Source organism: Anopheles merus, chromosome 3R (assembly GCF_017562075.2).
Source record: "Anopheles merus strain MAF chromosome 3R, AmerM5.1, whole genome shotgun sequence".
In the NCBI taxonomy this organism is placed as follows: Eukaryota; Metazoa; Arthropoda; class Insecta; order Diptera; family Culicidae; genus Anopheles; species Anopheles merus.
Window position 1 is genome coordinate 8,846,465 of NC_054084.1, and position 22,001 is coordinate 8,868,465.

General features: G+C 46.0%; 1 protein-coding gene across 7 annotated transcripts in view; it reads left to right on the forward strand.

Moving 5' to 3' along the window:
* Positions 1–57: 57 nt before the first annotated feature.
* LOC121597251 (tyrosine-protein kinase Btk29A) overlaps positions 58–22,001 on the forward strand; it is a 72,404-nt gene continuing 50,460 nt past the window's right edge. The window contains exons 1-5 of one of the 7 annotated variants that reach the window (XM_041922876.1): positions 58–251; positions 2,891–3,423; positions 15,188–15,283; positions 15,373–15,505; positions 15,598–15,741. In XM_041922876.1, coding sequence (XP_041778810.1) covers positions 3,268–3,423; positions 15,188–15,283; positions 15,373–15,505; positions 15,598–15,741 — 529 coding nt within the window. In that variant the 5' untranslated portion in view covers positions 58–251; positions 2,891–3,267. Of the gene's footprint in view, positions 252–2,689; positions 2,784–2,890; positions 3,424–12,882; positions 14,429–15,187; positions 15,284–15,372; positions 15,506–15,597; positions 15,742–22,001 lie in introns of those variants that run through there. The other 6 variants (XM_041922875.1, XM_041922880.1, XM_041922879.1 and 3 more) reach the window with 6 other exon arrangements.

Consider the following 22,001-nt stretch of genomic DNA (forward strand, 5'->3'; position numbering starts at 1 on the left):
GCTTGACTTGACGTTTGTCGCAAACGTAAACAAACCCATCCCCCTCATGCCAGCTGTCAAAACACAGACCGCAGACCCAAAGTGGCAACAACCGCAGGGAAAAGAACAACAATTCCCTCTCCATTGCGTGCACTTTTCGGCAAAGATGCCCCGTTGCGATGTCAATAAGTTCGTGCTCGGCGCTTAAACACTTCCTTTTAGTGAATTTCACCTGCTCCCTTCGCCGCGGACAGCAAATGTAGTGTGCAAGTGTAAGTGTGCACGGTGCTGCGGTGCGATACAGTGTGTGTATGGTGTGTGCCAACGCTGTACCACGCTTCCCTCCTCGTCTCGGTCACGGTGTATCTGTTGCACACCGCCAGTGCGTAAAGTTCCTTCACATGGTGATCGTGCCCGTGATACAAGAGTGATTTTGTGAAATTAAACTCAATTCCGCACTGTAGGTGTATCGTGTGAGCCGGGAACGGCAGTGTGACGCCATTCGAACAACGCACCGCTCCGCTAATACAGCAACTCGTTTCGGTTCGCTGAAGTTCGCTCGAAAGGTTCGCTCCAGTCGTGATGGGGCGGCGTGTAGTTGCGTAGGTTGAGCACGGGGCGCACCAAATCCTTAACGAGAGAGAGGGAAAGAACGGTCGTCCGGACAGTGTCAGTGTGTTCGCGTCTGGTCACGTTCGATCGTGCCCGTGTTCCGGTTAGGCCGAACGGTTGCGACCCGGTCGGTCGTAGTGCAAAGTGCCAAGGCACACTTGTTTCGCGTGTGTGCTGTAGTTGCCGTTCTTGGGGTGCTGACGTGCACAGGCTCCCCTTTATACAATCAGCCTCATTGTGACGAGAACGATCGGCGGTCCGTGCTCGAGACTGGGAGAACCATCTACACGCAAGCTTAATCTAGTTAGCAGCGGCCGGCGACCTGGGAGACCCAGCGCCAACACAGATGTGAAACAGAGTGAGAGTGTAGAAACGAGTTGAAGCGATTCCGCTTCAGGGGCGGGAACAGACCCCGATCAGGTCGAGCGTGTGTTGATCAGCTGTAAATAATGAAATTACTAAAATTGCACTTGCACATCTCTGCACCTTCCTTGCACCGGTTTGCACCAATTTGGTTAAATCATCACTTTCACTCGTTCTTCTCTTTGTAGTTTTGGCTCTTTTCTGCTATCAACTTGATCGTATGATTTGCTCCTTTTGTTTGCTCGATGTGAAGCGCCCCGGGAGGCTCGTCATCAGCAGGAATGGCAAGCATTTCCGGAAGGCTAACACCTGGCGGACCGGTTTGACACGGGAAGGAGGACGTAAACAGCCTCCTTGCTTTCCCCGGTTGATTTTGATAATGGAAAGGCTGACTCACCCCGGCGAACCGATCCGGTTGGCCCTGCTTGATTGATGCGCTCGTAAAGGGTCCCCCCATGAAGAACCCGATGCCCTAGTGAGAAGGGCATGTACATGATATCACGAGCATGGAATGCATTTTTCTGCACATGGCCTGGACCGGACACGGGTGCACAGGTGTGGTGTTATATAAATTCCACGCCACGTTCCTCCCGGGAGTGGATGGTCCAATAAAAAGTGGTCCCGCGTGAGTCATACACGACCTGGGAATTGTCTTTGTGTTTGGGGGTTGTAAATGGGTTTTCCTGTGGGTTAGGTATTGATTTAAATGATCATATTATGCTCCCACACACACACTTGGCTTTATCAATTCATATTGCATTCGGCGATGCCGTTTGTATTCGATGGGAAATTTAATTTTATTTAAACGCTTTCAAACAACCTGTCCACTTTCCCCATTAGGCATTAGGTGGCGACATCGCTCCCGGCGACGGGAGAGTTTGGAATCAGTTGGATTGAACGCCAACAATTTTGCTTGAAAAAAAAGTGGACACTTCCTAATCGGATCCCTCAAAACAGGCAGACACCCTCACACCCCGGTTTTGTACCGATCGAAACGGCACCGATCGCGTCGGATTCTGAGAACCATCCGATGGCGCGGGAATTAGCAAAAAATCGAACGAACAAAAAAAAACGAATGATCGTTCCGTTTTCTCCCCATTTCGCGCTGTGGGGCCAGGACCCGGTGCGGTTCTGACTCTGTCTGTCTGTCTGTCTGTCCGTTTGCCGCGTCCGATCGGCTCCCCAGGTCCGGTCGATCGCGGTCCGAAACGCTGCCAGAATTAATTATGCCATTGTGTATATTGGAAACCCGGGGCGGGTGGGTTGCACTGTGCGATTTTACCTTCCCCCTGTGTGTGTCTGTGTGCTGCCTCCTACAACCCAAAACTCGGACGCGGTCTTTCTCTGTGTCCCGAGCCCATTCGCCTGTTCAGGGTCTTTAGGGGGATTTTTTCTCTCTCTCTCTCTCTGTTTTCCCCTTTTTCTTACCACATCCACATGGGGTTTGACCATTGCCTTTTTCGCGCGCGCTAATGCCCCGTATGCAAATGAACCGGTTCCGTACCGCGTCGACACGGTGTGGCTCGGTTGTCGCATATCAGGTTTTTTTTTGTTTCCTATTTGTTTGTGTTCAGCGGTCAGTGTTGTTTCTTTTTTTATTATTTTGGTAGCCCATTTATGGGTAAAGTGTTTCTTTGATCAATTTATTTCGATAGTTTATTTTGTTATGAGTCGCTGCTTGGGTTGAAACCGTGAGCAAAGGTTTCAAAGTCTTCATTTGTACCATCCCTCATAGATGCCGCCCGGTGTGGCATAGGAAGAACGAATGCATTGTGAAGCGTGCATTGATCGCGATCTTATCCTTGAACCTGTGGGTTACCGATTAGATAGTAAGTGTGGCATAAAAATAGATCCCATAGTTTACGAGACCTAATCGTACGATAAAACGAAGAACCAGAAGAAGTTAGTGTGATTGATGGCTTTTTTTTAACGTAAGTGTTTATCTAACAGTTTAGAAACATGAAACCAGGCCGATAACAACATACCAAGCAGTGCTGGCATGAAGCGTGAAAGAGTGTGTTCAATTTTAGTCATTTTGGTTGTAGAAATATAATACAAAAAAGTGCAAAATTATAAGCATCCAAACCCGGTGGCCATAATGCGTTAAGCAGTGTGCAGAAGTAGAAGAAAAAAAAACCAAAACGCAAGCAATCGAAGTAGCCATAGATATATATTCCCGAAGGTCCTGAACGGCCTCATCCGCAGCTAGTCGATGCCGCAAACAAGTGCAACTAGTCGTACAGCAGAAGAAGTAGCAGCAGCAGCAGCAGCAGCAGCAGCAAACGGTAACGCCGCCAGTCCACGTGCGCGAAGATGATGACCGAACGGCGCAGTGATTTCGTGCTCAAGTCGGGCTACATGGTGAAGCGGTCCCAGAACAAGAAGCGCTTCACGCCGGTCAACTACAAGACGCGCTGGTTCGAGCTGACGCGCTTCTACCTCTCGTACTATGATATCGGCAATCTGGAGGTAAGTTGGTTGGTGGCTGCTGCGCACCAGGCCTCAGGTACGCAGGCAAATGTGTGCTCTTTGGCAGGTTGCCGATGTAACGCTAACAATATTAACCGAAGCGAAGTGCGCGTCTGCTGTACTCTGGTGATCGTTTTGTTGTGTGTGTGTGTGTGTGTGTGTGTGTGTGTGTGTGTGTGTGTGTGTGTGTGTGTGTGTGTGTGTGTGTGTGTGTGTGTGTGTGTGTGCGATTAACATGCGAGTTGAACAGTACTAATAGACATTACACATTACAGTGACTGCGCCTTTTAGTGTACGCAAGCGGTTCTGGACGCTAATTGCTACATATTATAACAAATTAAAACACAACAAACGAGACACGAGCGATCAAACTCAACACATCATGCTTGCTGACATCATCATCATCATCACGCTTCATCATCTACAAAAGCTCATCGTCCGCCAAAATCGTCACTAATCGCTTGACCATACCCTCATAGCAGGCGATCATGCTCTCTCTCTCTCTCAGCCCTTTTCGTGGTGGCTTTTCCATCGATCATTGTCATCGGCAGTGGAAACAATCATGTCGTCGCCGTTCAATTAACCCCTGCGAGTAGTGTGTTGGTGTTTCTAGCTGTGTTGTTTAGTGTTACCGCATTGGTGCTGGAAGTGCCGGGGAGCTGCATAAAGAAGCTTCCTTCCCTTCTTTATGGCTTTTGGTATTGTGTGTTTCGCTGGACCGGAAGAAGAGAGGCAGACGAAAATCTGGCACTCACTAATACACATTAAATCTCCGATAAGCACACCCTAGCGCCTCAACTTATAGAAGAATACAAAAAAAACCCCATACACTACCGACCGTCATCAATCAGTGTCATTGAGGAGGATCGTCGCGGTTTGCTTGTTTGGTGTGTTTTCTTTTTCCTAGATAGTGTTTTTTCTTCTTTCCTAAAACCATTGCAAACAAACGTTTCCGCCGGGAGTGTCGGGAGCAAAGGGAGAGACACGCAAACGCAGATAAAACTGCACCGAAAGCATTCCTACTTTCGGGTCGCGTGTTTTTGTTTTCCATTCCTTGTTTCATCCTCAAGTTTATTCGCAAACCATCGCCGTTCGTTACATTCCAAACACACCGATTTTTTTAGAGATTTATCTACAGCCATAGATGTTATGAAACTGTTATGTAATTATGTTTCGTTTTATGTATGTTTTGAGTGAATTTTAGAACTTTTTGCAAATAAATACAATACAACTTTAAGTGATTTTTCCATCTCTACAGTCCCTGCGTGTGTGTTGAATGTGAATGAAACAAAGCTAAAAGATGCATGCATTGCGAGAATAAAATTCCCAAAAGGAGAAAATACAAACAAGAAAATAGAAATAGAGAAATAGATTTAACAAAAGTAGCCCCTTTTGTGGATATGTTTTACTAAGGTATGTAACACTAATACTGATTTGTGTTGTACTGATCATTGCCAGCAAACAACGTTCCGTTCGTCTGATCCGGTTCGAAGGACTAAAATTAGGAACTGAAATTATGATATCGAAATTAGTGAAACTGTTTGGCGGCTGTTGAGTGTCTTCTTTTGTTTGTTTTTTATTGTTTGCTGCATGTTTGATGTAGTTTGAATGTTTATATATTTTTCAAATGCTCCTTTTAATACTTGCACATTTCATGCAAATTATTCATTTTAAAATATCATATCATTCCTTTAATCGTATAATAATTTAAATCCCTCCCGCCTTTGAAGATGACCCACATCTTCTCTTTCTGGTCGGTTCTGGTTTCGGTCCGATTTTTAATATGCCCCCCCCCCCCCCCGCTCCGGCTCCAGAGATGAGTTTATCATCGATCGCTCGCTCGCCGCCGCCTAAGTATTATGTTACGGATTTTCTCCGATCGCTTCTAAAAGCATATGAGAATAAATTTAGCACATGTTGCTGCTGCCTCTGCCCGGCTACCTACACCACCACAACCTATCAGCGAAGCGGATGCCCTGCCTTATAATAAGCCAATCCGACAAATGCGCGATAGGAGGTTCCCATAGATCGCGGACGCCGTCGGTCGCCGCGCAACCGCCGCCACTGCCGACCACCCGGCGGCGTAGTAGCGTGTGCGCTCTTTATAACAAGCTGATTAAAGACGCCGCACAACAAGACGTTTGACGTTGTTGGCATATTTTTTGTTTGCTGTTGTACTGTTTTCGCTTTTTTTTTTTCTTCTGCGCGTACCTCTAGGGCGCGCAAAACCGAACCTCTACACCCCGTGTAACAAACAAACAAATCATTCACATTATTCCAATGAACGGACGGGGAGGGGCAGCAACGAAACGAAATCCACACATTTTCGATCACTTGGCGTCTTCCGCCAGTGTTGTCCGCATTCAGTGAGAACCAGGCACGTTTGATCGTACACGCACAAAGCACACTACACACTATCGATGCAACCCTCCTCCCTGTGTACGTTACTTCATGTGTGTGATGAGTTTGGGTAAACCATCTCCCTCCCTTGCCTTCAAAATCTGCAAATTCGGTGTGCTGTCTTTGGGTTGGCACCCCCTTGTTGGCGCGTAATGATTCATCTTGATACGCGCCCAGGGTCTTGCTAAGATTCGCCAAAACCGACGCGCCGGCCTGTGAAAAGTGCGGCTTAATAAATTTGATATTTACCTCCCCAATGATCGGTGATCGTAACGCACCGATAAAAAGGTAAAGGAAACCGAGCCGAGTCGTTTGCTCGCTGATCCTGCTGACGGTTCCGTTCCGCCGGTGGTCCAAATCTAACGTGTCAGCGATGATTATATTTTAGCGGATGCCGCTTTGCCTTGGTTCGGTTTGTTCGGTTCGCTTTGTCCGTGCGTTTGTCTTTTGCCGCCCAACGAAATGGGAGTTTGTATTCTATAATTCTGGCGAACGATAGGTAGAAGTTAATGAGAAAGAAGCGTGCTTTTTTGTGTTGTTATTGTTTCTGCATTGAAGAATTTAGATGTTTTTTTTACATATATATTGCAAGCATTTGTCTTTTGGCGGTGCAAACTGAACTGGATGGACAAAAGGACATCAAGCACACACTCCTCAAACAGTATCTCGCGCGTGTGTCTCGTTTAGGGTGTGATACATTAGCATCGGTCATCTTTTCGCTTCGATCCCGAGTTCAAATTCCCACGAATCGAGCGAGCAAGAAGCCGCGGCATCGATCGACTTTTACGATCGTTTCGCTACGCGGGCGTGTGATGATCGGCGTGGCCGGAGGGTACGTGTTAGAGAGACATCGGGAATGCATCGCTGAAGTTGGGCGAGAGTTTTCTACGAATCTTCCGCCATGATTCATCTGCGCGTTTTGTGTTGTGCGATGATGATGGTCCCCGCCATGTGGTGGACATGTTTATTGTCACACGAGCCAAGCCAGCTCATTTGAATGGTTTGGGTGATGGTGGACGACGCGATGCAAATTTAATTAACATACTCGAGTTTAATTGTTTCGTCGGGAACAATAGGGAAGCGAGATGTCATTTTAGTAATATTTATGGTACCGCGACCGACGACATGCCTTGCTGTAAGAAGATGTGGCGTTTGTTGATGCGATTTTCTCGAAACTTGATTTAATTAGTATTTTAGGGTTGTTTTAGCGAGAAATGGTCAATGATTTATGATGCATTGTATTGGGTTTTTTTTTCATTTTTTGAAAGAACCGCATTGATTGTGTTCGCTTTGATGTATTATAAATCGTTCCAGATGATGTCACAAAAAAAACATTGATTTATGGGAACTTAAATGCAGTTTAAGAAAATTGGAGTTAATAATATTAAAAAGATTTCGTCGTCCAATAAAGTTAAGGAGTCAGTCATTATCACATGTTAAAGCTTGGCAAAATTTGTTGAATGTTGGGATAGAAACACTTACAATGTTTGCTTTACTCTTCCCAATCAGTAATGGGTATGTTTAATGGACATGTTGTAATTTAAATTGCAGTTTCGGTACTAACGTTTGCATTAAAAAAAATATGTAAAAATGGTCTATTTTTCATGGATTAATAGTAATAGTATCCCATGAGTCAGTAGACAAAATTTGAGACCTCTTTCAGACGAACTCTTACCGTGATGGCCGAAATGGTAGTGTCTAAAATGGACACCGTGCGGCAGTTTGTGGACGTCATATAAGTCTGTTCCGACATCTTAAACATCTTGGAACTGTTAGACAACAATCAGAGCATCGGAAGAAGGGCTAGTTCTAAATGGGTGACGACACCGAGCGATTTGAGCTGAAAATGAAGACCGAGAGACATGTCGCTACATTGCTGAGTTAGCTGGGCTAGGAATTCACTGCAACTGGCTAAACAGTTAAACAGTTCCTGGGGAATATGAACAAACATATCAGGAAGCAGAATTCGCGTCCATTGGCTTCAAGCAACGCCAGTAATCATTTCGATCATTTCAAGCGAATTTCTGCTGTATTTAGATATGATACCCTAGTACCCGAACCGTTCCAACATCCCTCAGCTGCGTTCTATCGAAATTTTCTAGATCAGCATGATGCAAAAGCTCTACTCCTACAATTTTGTCGCAAAACCCGAGGAGTAACTGATAAAAATTGAGATAGATGTTAAAATCATGCCTGCACGCATATCTTCATCCATGGCCCTGGCGGAATGGGGGTCCATGACCCAAATTTCGGATAACTAGTGTACGGCAGCTCGCAAGGTCGTTGATTTATTTTTGCAACTAAATATTAAAACATGAACTTTTGAAGAATGCTCATGGAAAGTATAAAAAAACAGAAACAACAGAAAAACATCATTTTTTAATTCCAAAGTTAATGCGATTGACGGTACTGAGAATGTCTTCTGGTGACTTCATGATCGTTTTTATACGTTCGTAGAATAATTGCATGGTATTGTGAGCTTATTTGTTGCGTTTAGTAATTATATTATTTTGTAATTTTATGGCTATTACAATGTAAACTTATTTTATTTTATTTTCTCACCTCTTTCATATTTTATTCAACTGGTACTTCCTCTTCATAACAAAATCTTCCCATTAAGCATTTCGGCTTTTTGGACCGTTCCCCCTGAATAACAAAAAAAAAATCTTCCCACCTTTCTCATCGTCAGCCCTCAGGCGGACTTTGGTTCTCAAACACTCGCACAGAAAACATCTATTCTTTCGCACTAATGCGTTCGTTTTCTGACCTACCGCGTGCGCGCAATTTTTCTGTGCGCATTCGGCAAGGCGGCAAGGGGTGTTAAATGTGTGCCTTCGCCACAATGTTGTTGTGCCGCTGTTCATTATTTCCACGACCCATCGGAAGGTGGGGGGGGGAGGGGGAGGGACAGTGACAGGGCGCTAGTCCGTCAAACCCAAGCGCCCTCGGCATCAGCCCCCCGCAGTAATAGCGGCTGGCACACTCGGCTGCGCAATTTATGCGATAAGTGGTCGTCCCTTTTTGGCCGGTTGGTGCGCGGCCAGGTTCGCACAACCAGGAAGCTATCTCCACCAGCCACCAGGTCCACCAGGCGAAATGAAATGAGGTCGACAGTCTTTATGCCGACGCCGGCAGGGCGATGGTGGGAGGTGTCGCATACTTGTTTCCATCTCTCGCTGCTTCTACCCCGCCCCCCGTGTTTGTGGCGTACATAACGAAACTAACAAAACAATACGGCGCGAGAGGACGCGCAAGCTAAAAGGGCGCAGTGGGAACGCGTAGCATAAAAGACACACACACAACAGCACACCCCGTGTGCTGCAGTGTGTGAAGGTGCGAAGGAAGTGTTCCCATCCCCCTGTGCACCCCATCAGCCGGGTGGGGGTGGGTGTTTGGAAGAAAGTGGGACAGGGAAGTGCACCATCAGGAAGAAGGGAATTCTTTGCATTGCTTTACGGATCGTTCGGGCTTGGGGGTGTTGCAGAATAGCAACACTTTAAAGTTACAAAACTCATAAACTCATGGGTATCAATATGACTACAAATTAATGTTTAATAACTTCATAAAAGAAGCAGTTTTTATTTAATAAAGAAATAAATAAAACAGCGAAAAGGATCATTTTTCATTTGTTTTCTTGAATCAATTGGAAAGTAATAGAAAATAACTACAAACACAACAACGGAAAACTCTCCGAAAGCTATATCAATGATTTTCCACTTGTCCTATTTCGTGCGGCTAACGCGAACCTAAACTATTGCGCATCCTTTCGCTACCAATAGAGGATACTCACGTACCAATCCATATATGGGTGACGATAGGCAGTGGCAGTGGGATGTTGTATGCTTTATCTACACCTTCAAATGGGCTGCACACTGTCTATGTGTGTGTGTTTGTATGTGATGTGTGAGTGCCACTGGCAGTACCACTACTACCACGCCGACGAAGGGTGACTGAATTTGATTAAGGATGCGGCACCACTGGATTGAACAAGCGAGCGCGCGTCATTGTTGATGTAAGGGATTAATGGTGCCGCCGGTTCGCTAGGATTCACACCACACCCTTCGGCCAAAAAGGTATAGCCTAAACGGAAGCATCATTTCCCCTACTGGGTTTTGTTTTACCTTTCGGCAATGTATTTGGAAAATTTTCCTTTAAGCCAAAGAGCTTCTTGTTTTGATTGTTGAAATTAATTCCTATTGAACAAACTCAGAGTAACTCTCGTTAAAAAACTGTGGTTTTAATGTTTTAATTAATTTATTTGCTTTTCAATGCTTCATGGAAACAACCCCTTTTCCACACCTTCACTTATCTCTGCTAACCCTTGTTGCATGGCGCAAGGCTCAAACCCTCCGATAGAACGTGTCGAAATGTTCCTTTCCCTGTGTGGCCCGTACCCCTTAAGGGTTTTCAATCGGGGTCGGAAAACTCACCCATCACACATACACGCTCACATCCGTCTTTCGGGACACTCCTCCTATTATCGCCCGTGCGCTTGTATTGGTGCCATATCAGCTGGCTGCTGTGCTGCAGTACAGCGTAAGCGTACAGCGCCAGTGTATTGGTAACGGTCGCGCCTCCGCACCGATTTTCCTTTTTAAGGGTGGCGCGGGCAGCATGGAGGAAAAACCTTTTTGCGTCCGTTCGAACAGTGGTGTTGGTGTGGTGTGTGTTTGTCAGCGGAAAATGTTCGTGTACCGCACAGGCTCGCAGCAAGGAGCCGCCCAATCCTGTTTTTGCGCTTGACACGGGAAGGAATAGGACACGCGTTCGGTCCGTCGCGCTAGTAGACACAGACATACCGCAGTACCGCAGCCGATTGATAAAATTTGCTACAATCTGAAAGGTTAATGTGCACGCATTATCGAGAGTTGCGTTAATTTGTGGCCGAGCTTCGAGGAAAAACGGTTGCGACAAATTTGCGGCAAGTGCGTAGGTTGCAAATTGCCCTTTTCGGGGTGCGCTTTTCCGGTGAAGGTGGTGGTCTGGTAGCGTGCAAATTGTGTGCCGTGAAAAAGGCAAACGTCGTGGGTGTGTTGTGTCTGTAGCGGAAGAGAAAATTTCTTCTTAAAAGAAGTGTATCTTGTGGAGTGGAAAAGCCTGTTTTGCTTCCCATATTTCCCCCCCATTGAATCCAGATGTTTGCGAAGGAAGCATTCGGAAAGGGTGTGTTATATGGTCGTCTCGCCCCTCATGCTTAATGAATGAGCTACTCGCAAGTATAAAAGTGAAGAAGCAGTGGGTTTTTTGCAAAATTTGCATCACGCAGTGCATTCTCGTCCCTCTACGTGCTTGTCTTTGCTAAAGCGGTTTATCGCGAGAAAAAAAAGAAAGAATCTAACGCCACGGAAGGCTTGACAGGATTGACGGGGCTTAGCCTTTGTGTGGTCGTGCGTGCGTGCATGCGTTCGTGTGTTTCATCCCCTCGGAACGCAACGCAAAAAATCATCGTTTGCGTGTGCGTGTGTTGACCATCGCGAGTAGTATTGTTGGTGTGGCTGTGTCTGTTTGGCTGGACATACAAAAATCCCTTTTGACAGCCCTGCCCAAACACAACCCCTGTCCCCGGCTATCCGATTATGGCAGTGTAGTGCGTGTGTATGTGTATGTGTGTGCGTGTTTGTGTTTGTCTTTGACCGGCTAGACACACTGAGCGTTTGAAGCGTGTTTGACGAACCCTCTCCGCCCTGATTGGAAGAACACGCAGGAGTTTTGGATTAAGACAGGGACGGGCGGATACTGTTGACGGAGCGTGCCTGGCGTGCTCCGGTGGCACTTGATTAGACGTGGGATTTTGAAGAGGTAGGTTAGGTGCTTCGTGGAGCGTCAAAAAAACGTGTCACGTGTTAATTAAATTAAAGCTAAAGAACATTTGTTTGCGAAATTTAAAATCAGTGTTCAATAATTTAAAACAGCTTTGTATGTACTTTGTGTTTGTTTTTTATAAATATTTTTCTGTTCAATTATTGCATAATTTCGCTAGAATTAAATTCATCATTGTACAGCTTAAAGAGAATTCATCTCGCTGAGCATCTCTGCTTTAAATGCTATTTTATCGGTTGAATTTATATTTTAGCTTCCGGATTGTATTTGCTTCTTCTGGGCACATTTTTTTGATCGCTTCGTAAGCGTACTACCGCCTAAAGGGAGGCAAATAATTTAGTTTGCAGCTTGCACTTGCCCAACCCCAATATTGCCGGGAGATACTAGATCTATTCGTTTTTTTTCCTCCGTCTCTCTCTCTCTCTCTCTCTCTTTCTCTCTCGCTGAATGTTCATGAATTTTTTGGCAGCTAGCCAAGGGGAACTCGGGGTTTCGACCGAAAACCCGGAGAACCTTGGACGTGTTTTTGAGTAGCAACGACGACCACCGACCCAGATACGGTGTCGTGTGAAGGGGCAATATGTGCCGTAGATGTTATTTAAAACTGCATTAGCATCGATAGTTTAGGGATTATGGGTATTTGTGTTTAAACGTTTTAAACTATTGCTTTAAACAGCTAACTTCCTTTTGGGTCATTTCGTATAGAGTTGATCAAGTTACTTGCAGTGCGTTGATCACAGTTTCTGCAGTTGAAAGTGGAACTCATTGTGCATCCGGTACACTGTACACACGTCTTCTTGCGCACACGGTAGGGAAAGTTAGCTCCTACCAAACCCATTCTGCTGCCTGTTTGATGCTGTGCCGCATTAATTGAATGCTGTGCTGCCCCAATAAACACACAAAAAAAAACCTCAACAAATCGAGTGAGACAGTGTACTGTCGAGTTTTGATCGGAAATCGAAAGTAGCCGTTGTCGGCCCACTTTCGTCCGGACCCGATGGTACCGAACGGACATAAATCAGCTATCAGCTGGGAGTAGACAAGCGGCGGGAGTAGACGCTGCCGTTGCAGCAGCATTATTCAGCCTTCAGAAGTTCTTTCTCACCCTCCTTTTGGACATAGAAACTTCCTCCGAGACTCCTGAATGGCTTCATCTCGGTGAGGACCTAGTTTTCCCTTGACAATACACTCTCTCTCTCTCTCTCTCTCTCTCTCTCTCTCTCTCGCACTGTCTCTTCTAGTCGCGGGGTGAAGTTCGCGGGCCGGTAGCGCAAGTCGAATGCTGCAAGTCTTTTGAAAGCAAACTCAAGCGATCACCTCCCTCCATGCCGGAACCCTTGAAAGCTTTTGGACATCGATGGGATTGGTACGTCCGTAACACGACACTGCGTTTTGTAGGAGGTAGAGTAGGGTCGTTGTTTGGTCGACCCGGGATGTTGGACGTAAACGAAGACTACTGCAGCAGCAGGATGATGATTTATAGAACGCTACAAATCTTGGGGGGATGTGTGTTTGACAATGTAATAGAAGTTGATAGAGAGACCGGCCCCCGGTTGCTGTAGAAAAAGGGTTAGCAGAGGAGCGCGAGGAAACGCGGACGGTTTCAATTTAATCTTTCAATGGGCGAAGTGAGAACACTAAAACCAGCCTACGAAGTATGTCCCGATCGATCCTCGGCGTTTTATTTGTGTCTGTCCCATTTCTCAAGACACATCCCCTTGTCCATTGTGTGTGCCCTTGTACGGTGATGCAGCTCCTGCAGAAGAGGTCAACCCTTGGGCCCTCTTGTTTGGAGTTTGAATTTAGAACGCTATTGTTACGACGAGGTTTACTTTTCATTTGGGATGTTTTGTAGTTCTTGAAGACTTCTTTACAGGACGCTATGTTTTGTAAAATGATGCATCTTTCTCGTGGTGTAATAGAAACGATGACGAGTATTTGTCGCATTCTAGGGGTTGATTGTGATGAAATTGAGCATTTTTGTGAATATGTGTTATGAGCTTCCTTGTACACAGGCCAAAAGGGATACACAGGCACAAACAAGAAGCTCTCTCCCCCTTCACAAACCCCTTTTTGAGTGACAAATTGAGGTTTTTGGGATAACTAGGAGCTCCAATATTGCTCGCTCGAGCTCCAAAGGTCACCGCCGAAGTACTTCCAGCATAATTAATACGCCTTTTGATGACCCGACGCTGGGAAAGATGCAACAGACAGGACAGGGCGGCACAGCAGGCCGTAAAGCTCCCAGAAACATCCCATAATATCCCGGTCACCACATTTTGGAATGTGATGAACGCGTTGGCAAAAGGTCATCGTACGGGCCCGCGCGCTAATCCTTATGCACGGTGAATAATTTAGATAGATTGCCCGGAACGGATAGTGTGTTGCGGCTGCGGTTTAAAATATTACCTTATTCGTTCCACCCGAAACACACGGGCTGCTGATGATGGGAGTAGCAGCAGTAGCAACAGCCACCAGGGCAGGAACGTGACGTACATCGTTTGTTACAAATATGATGAAGCTTTTCACCTCCCTCGGCCATCATCCTGTAAGCTTCACCTCCTTATGGGACCGCAAAGGGAATGCACACGGGACGTCATCACTCAGTGCAACATGCATTTGGGGTGGGGTACATTGGGAAGAACCACAGGAAATAAGGCATCGGTTGTGCTCGAGCACGCTGCAGAAAAGTGATATTTCCGGCACACGGGGGAGGTTCTATATTTCCCCTCCGTCAATACGCCATTGCGATTTCAGGATGTGTCCGTGTTTTGGGAAGGATATGGTAATATATTTCCCAGAAGCAAGATTTTCTTTGGAAAAGTAGTTTGAAATCAGCTTATTCTTATTAGATTTGTAGCTTCCTTTATTCACCTTGCTTGTGCTTTAAATTTGCATGAACTTATTCTAATCTAATCAAAGAGCTTCTGCATGTGTTTTTACTACTAAAATTGTTTGTTCTATTTCTTCCATCCTCATTATCCTTCGTTGCACTAAGTGTAAGTGTCTTCTCTATGATTATTTCCCCTGTTCAAATGTTCTTAAACTGTTTCTTCTTTACATCACTTGAAAAAGCACACTCTATTTACACTTTCGCCTTCCTCTGTTTTGATTCGGTCGCTTTTGCTGTTTGTTTTCTATCGTCGTGCTTCTCGTTCTGCTTCGCACCGATCAGCAACTTATGAGAGGGGAACCACAAGCATTTGCATCACTTTCATCATTTCCCTCAAATGCTGCACTTTTCTGCTTCTCACGTCAACTTATAAAATAAAACTCAACCCAGCACGTCTCACACTTACACTTTAAATAACACTTTTGCTAATCTCTCTCTCTGTCTGTCTGTATCGCTCGCTTCATATCACCATGCTGCACACATTTTCTGTGGTCTCTGTGGGTGGAACGGGAATGGGCTGCACGTCATTATGAAGTGGAGGAAAGCTCAAAACTTTTACACCAAAAACTTTTACTAATTGTGTTGCTCAACCAAACCATTCTGTCCTATTTTTTCCCCCGGTTTCTGCTCCGCCGGCGTCCACATCCACAGAAACGACGCGAGCGCGGCAGGATCAGTGTGAAGGGAGTGCGGCTCGTCGAACCAGCGCTTCTGCACGGCGAGGGCGGTGATGCAGCGGCACCGGATGTAAGTTCTCAGGCGGCGGGACACTGCACACCACCAGCGCACATCCATCTCTTTACTATCGTCGTTTCTTTTTTTCTCCCACCATCCAGGGCTATCCGTTTCAAGTAGGATACTGCGAAAGTGACGGCATCTACCCGGGTACGACACTGCCCCAGTACACTCTGTATCTAGTGGCGGACAGCGAGAAGGAACGTACCGAGTGGATCTCCTCGATTCGGAAAGGTAGGAAGGGAGGGAGAGGGCCGGGAGCATCCTTGTCAAGTGGTTTGACGTTACGATTTCATGTTATGTTTTTCTTTCCTCTCTCCAAACAGTCTGCGAAGAGTATAGTCCGAAATCGTTCAGCTACCATCTGGGCCTTTGGTTGGGCCGGAAGTGGTCCTGCTGCAGAAGTTTGAATCGCCGTGCGCTTGGCTGTCAGCTGGCAACGATATGGCCCGAGTACAACAATAATCCAAGTAAGTAAGCTCCAGGCAAAGGATCCAACTGGTTCCAGTCTGGGACTGGGACGGGTTTCTTTCAGCGTATAGAAGTCAGTGGTGATCCGATTAGACTTCGTAAAGCGACCTCAAGATGATGTACCTTGCAACAGCTAAAAAGAAAAGAAACTAGAAGAAGATGTGGACACTTGTTTCTATGCCATTTATTATTTTTTATTATTGAATCTTGGAAATATTTCAGGGCAGCAAGTGAAGCTGTCCTACAGTCTTTTATTACTACAAATGACTTGCCCTTTTTTTTTTGCTCGGTAAGGTCCCCTAGAATCGTTTTATGTTCTTTGTACACAAATTGAAAGTCTAAGGACGCTAAAGCTCTTACTCTTTTCACCTAGCATTGCATCCAATTGACGTTTCTATTGCTTTAGCACCTGTTAAGTGCTTGCCTGAGATTAGTTTTTTTAAGCCACAAGCTATCCCTATCCTCCTGTGTAACCTGTCCCCAAGGTCATTGCAGTGAGATAAGCATTCCCGTACGATATAAGCTCGCTTTATGGGCAGTCCAATATGAAAATGGAACGCTATGGTTTGAAGGTTAGCAGGAAAGGGAACCTTTAAGAAGACAGGTTAATTCCTTATTACACTCTGTGTGTGCTTGTGTGTGCAGTTTGTTTGTTGGTGGCGGTGGCGTTATGATGACAGCATTTACCTGCCCTTCATTGCCCGTTTTGTCCCGCTTTCAAAGCGTAGTTGCCCTTTTTTTTATTTGTGCCTTCAGAAGCTGTTTGCCTTTTCTATTTGTGAAACCTTTTTTGCCTTTCGTATGCCATAGACCAAGTGTGTGTGTGTGTTTGTGTATACCTCTACTAGTGCCTTCCAGTCATCCTGGAGAGGGATTAATTTATGTGTGGCACAACGGTTCTTGCTATGGTTGTATGTGTGTTAGAGTAGGAAGGAAAGTGTCCCTGCTCCCTGCTCGGCAACGACTGCAACTTAACCGGATGTTCTCGGGCTGCAACCGTGCTCAAGTAGGAGGCATCCGCTGTAGGCCTTCTTACCGCATTGGCGCTTCTCGGTGTTTGGGTGGTGTGGATTAGACTCGGGACTTCTTATCTGCACCTTTCTTGACGGGGCAAAACTTTCCTGCTGGAAGGATATCGGTCAACGGGGCAGCAGGTGAGCAGGTTGGAGGTGGCAGCCTGTGCTGACAGGCAGCTTTTGCGCCGCACTGGCTTCAGGACAGCGTACGGCAATTGCAACCGCTTATCCCGGGCAGGTAGGAAATCCTTTCAGCCTCCGTTTTGCTGCTTTGTTCGGCTGTGAAAGGAAAGCTTATTTTAATGGCCTTTGCTACAGGCACACACACACACACAAGGCAGTGTTGTCTCTGAGGAATAGAATGCAACTGAGAATGCATTCCTTTGTAGCATTCCTTTCCATCCGCTCTCGGGCGTACAATGACTGTGGGTAGGTTTTGTGCGCCCAAGGCGGAACTAATTTTTCGTTAATGAAATGCCACCAAACCTGCAATGAGATCCCGGGGAGGATCCGTGACAAATGTGTTACCCAAATAACAATTTCTTTTAAATGGTTAGGGCGATCCTGGGACCAGGGTTTGTAAGCCATATGTGTTATCAATTACTAATTTCGTTTCGTTACTTTTTCGCTTTAGGAGAGTGCTTGTTTGCGCTGATGGGCTTTGTGTTGAGGAAAATGTGAAGAATAACTCAATTCTGCATGGTAATCGGTGGTGCCTTTTTCAAACAAAAAAAGTCCTTCTTTACGATGCAGTGCTGGAATGCGGATAATAAGGGTGTGGCGTTGGGCCCAGAGCCCACAGCGGGAGAATTCCTCAACACACGGACGGCTCAAATGGAGTTGAAAAACTGTAACAAGATAATTGTGGAAGCTACAATTCCATTTGCTTTCATTAGCCAGTGAATGAAATATTCATTTCACTAATCAAGAACCATTCCGTGCGATCTGATAAACCACTTAACGTATCTTCGCCATTTGCATTGATAATGTACCGGGGCAAAACAATGCAACCGGTGCCCCGCAAAACCTTGTGCGCGAGAGTGTTCTCACCCCCCGTCATCAACGAACGATGAGTCGGACTGTGTGCGGATCTAAAAATGGCACACATTTTTTAAAATTGTTCACCATCATGCAATGTGCCGCCGAGGGCTGAAACAAAACGGCCCCAGACGCAACTTCCTCTTCCTCGTACCTGTTTTTTTTCTGATGTTCCACTGCGTCATGCCACATTTTCCGGCTGGTTCGTGATGAGTCTGAAGCCTTTCTGTCTCTCCTTTCCCACTCGGCACGAGTACAGCTCGCACAGTTTGATCTACAGCCAGAGTTTGTAATATCATTTGTGTGTGCTCTTTTCTTTCTGTTCGCACCTCTTAATGACTCACGATCCGCACGGGGCGCACACGTGCCCCGCTTGTGGCAGTGGGAAGTAGTTTGAGCTGTGCGAGTACTGCAGCACCCAATCATTCGCTCCTCACTGCACTGTATAGGTAGTTTATCGACGATGAACAGTAATTTGCAGCTTAATCGTGTGCATCAGCCATATCCTTTCGAACTTCGGCAGTGGACGACGAGGGCAGCAAAACAGGCATAATAATCCGTACCGTGTCTGCTAAGCAGGTCAGCTGCAGAGTCGTGAGAGGAAGTCATCAGCGTGCGTTGTTGATTAGGTGCACGTTACATCAATGCCGAGAAAGGCGAAAGTGTTTGTTTTTGCTGCTTTCTTTTCTATCTCGGTTTGTGCCTTTCATTCAACATTTCGCAATGCGCGGTGATTCATCGCGAGCTGAGCTGGTTTCGATCTGGTTAATCATTGTGCAGAGGGTTATGTTATAACAGATAGAAAGAATAATAAATAATAACAATTACAAACAACAAAAACTACATCCCCAAGATCATCAAGTTGCGGAAGCCAAACGATTCGAGCTTCAAGGGACGATCGATTATCGTAGATTGCATTCTTTCTCTCTCCCTCTCTCTCCCATAAAAACCGTAACGAGTTTAACCTCGTCCATGAAACCTTCCAAGCGTTGTAAGATAGGAACCGTGCTTAGCAGACGCATATGCAAAAGCAGCACCGAACGGGGGAAAAAAACCGGAAAGGGGTCGTGTGCCAAAAACACACTGTCTCCTGCCACATGGTTTCTAATTAGCGTCATTAGCCTTTTGCGAACAAACGATTCCTCCATGCGCGCAGGTTCGACGCTGCTGCTGCTGCCGCTGCCGTCGGCGCGTCTAATGATCATGGACAGTGCGATGTGTTGATGTTGATGTCTATTTTTGTCAGACAAATATGCAGAACAGAGCAGCAGCGTTGCTGCAGAGATTTGCGAAAGGGAAAGAACGGGCAAAAGGTACCTTTCCGCCTGCCGCCAGTTCCTTTTGCCGTGACCGTGGATGAATGTTTACCACCGGAAATGTTGTTTGTGTGTGTGTGTGTGTTTTTTTCAGTTTTGAGAAGGTGCACCTGTTGTTTCAATTAGTATTTTTCCTCTGAAGCTTTGCGCATACGACGGCGGAAGCAACGAGTTTTTGGGAAGTTAATTTGGTTCGAACTTTGCGCGACACGCGTCCGGTCCCTAAATGCAGCGCACAAATGAAGCATGTCCTTCACTGACTTGTGTTTATGTGTTTTTGGTTAATTTGTTTGCAAATTGTACTGTGGACGAAGTAATTGGAGGAGGGCTCAATGCTTACGCGCCGTGCTTTGTGCTTGCGTTGCCGAAGTGAGAGACCTTGCGAAGCCAACTTATCTACCATCTCTGTAAACTACATTTATTTTCTATGAATTTGTAAACGATTTGCATATTATTAACATTCATTCACAGTTTTATATCGCTTCTAAATCAAACCCTATTAGAATAACAGATGTTTCTCCTTTTGCTTTTTATTAATCAATCTGGACCTTTTTTTGTGTGTGCGCTGTGTCTCTACCCGTGATCGGGAGATATCTTGATCGCTGTACCAAAGTTCAGCACGATGCCCTCCCGCTTCGTGTCGTATTTTATGGAATTGAAACATGAAAATCATTCCGAGAAAAACGGTAGAAACCTTTCTGGTGCGACCATAAATGCGATGAATTTCGGACGCGCCGATGGTTCAGGTGCCCCCCTCTCACGGCTGCCGGATGGGGGCCGAAGTGGGTGATGGAATTGAAAATTTTAAATGCGATGAGTTTTACTACCGTCGGCTGTCGTTTGTGGTTGTGCGCGCCCCGTATACGTTTTCTACGGCGATGGGTTCGTCGCTGATGCATGCGTTTAAATTTATTGTTCTACGGGTCAATGTTGAGGTCTCTTAACTTTGTTCCTCTTTATTTTTTACATACCTCCTCCAGGGAAGAGGGGCGGAAAACAGACGTTTTACGGTGGTAATATATTTTATTCTTTCTCCTCTTGCACTGCGGTTTGCACGAAAACGAGCAGCAACGGCAGCAGCAGTAGAGAGACAGTACGCATATTTCGTTCCTTTCCCCAAGGGTTTAATCTGAAGGACTCCTGCTCCGGCTGCATGCTGTGACGCGCTTTGGCGTACTTTTCCGTCTCGAACCATTCGAGCTCGCTGACGGAGCATAATCGGGGCAGATATTTGATGAGTTGTCTGCTGCCCTCTTCCGCAAAAGGCCAAATGCGCCCAGCTGCTGGCGGGGTGGCGCGTTTATCCGGAAGACCTCCTCGCTCCACGTTTCGTTTTCGAGGGTGAGTTGATTTGTTTGGTGAGGATAATTCCACACTCACCGGTGGTACGGACGCATCGCAAAGTTTTATTGGTCGAGCTTTTCGAGCTCTGGTGCTGGGCACTGTGGTGGTGTAAGATTATTATCAGTTCGTTCGGCACAGTGAGAAGCAGCAGAATGATAGATGATGGAGCGGAAAAGAGCGTTGACGAATCGGGGGAAGAAAGTTCATTCTTGCGCATCATCATCAGCATCATCGAAGAAGATCGACATTTATGGTTCTTTTTGTTGGGCGAATACTCTTCGCTCGGGACTGGATGAAGCGTCTTTGTCTGTCTCGTCCCTTGGGCTTTTGGGAGTTTGCCCCCAAAACGAAACCGAGGTGAAATAAAGCTGTATGGAAATTGTTCTTTTACGTGTGAGACCTTTTTCCTTCGTTCGTTTTTTGTTTGGTTTTCAACGAACCAGGGAAACCGACATTTCCGACGAATCGAAATGAAGTTTATTTCTAATGCACGTGTGAGCCATATGTCGTTCGCTTGGTGCGTTGACCTTGTTCTCGGTGAATAGGCGTAATTAGAGACGAATTCGAAATAATTTATTCCTCTTGTCGTTCCCAGTTTTTCCCTACTTTTATCATTCGATTTGTTTAAAGTTTCTTGGATTTCGTGTGTCTGGAATAAAATGACGATATGTTCTGGATTGTTGGAGTTATTCAACAAATTGCTACAATTGCTCTAAAGTCGATAAGCTCATTCTCTGAACATCATCTATAAAGATTAGCTCAATGTTTGGAGTAACCTGAACCCTGGGACTAACCCATTTCTTGATCAAAGCCCCCTTCCAGCCTTTGGGACGAGAAAATTGTGCCGTTTGCCATGCTTTTTGTCTTTCCCTTCCTGCGGCACTTTTGCACGATACCCGGCACAAAACTGCAAAACCATTTCGGTGCCATTTTTGCGCACATAGCAATAAGGCGTGGGACCCAGTGCACCGAACTCCCCCGAACCCAAGGTGTTGTGAAATCAATTTCAATAAATTATTCAAATGATCATCCAATACTCCTTTTCTCCGAGATATGCTGCGAGAGTTCCGAGCGGTTCGACCGAGATGCTGAGGTCGTGATGTTCCCGGTCCGGTTCTTCTGGTGCGACCCGGTTTGAGGTGAATGGTAGGGTAGGGGACAGAGAGAGAGAGAGAGAGAGAGAGAGAGAGAGAGAGAGAGAGAGAGAGAGAGAGAGAGAGAGAGAGAGAGAGAGAGAGAGAGAGAGAGAGAACCAAGGCAAAAGGGCTACCCAGACTGTCGCAGTTCGCAAAGGTGTATTGAATATTGACGTCAGCCAGCAACAGGATTTTGTGTGTGAAGTGGTTGGTTTGCTGCAAACTCTGTGCACCGGGCAAGAAGTTCAGCAGGAGAAAGAAGCAGCGAGGTTTTGCTGATGTTTAAATTGTATGCATACAGAACTTCTTATGGTTGGGTACGTCGTAGCCTTTGCCTCGATAAGCAGCAATAAAGATGCTTATAACAATGAAGATTTTACGAGCGACACAAACAAGTGAATGTAGCACT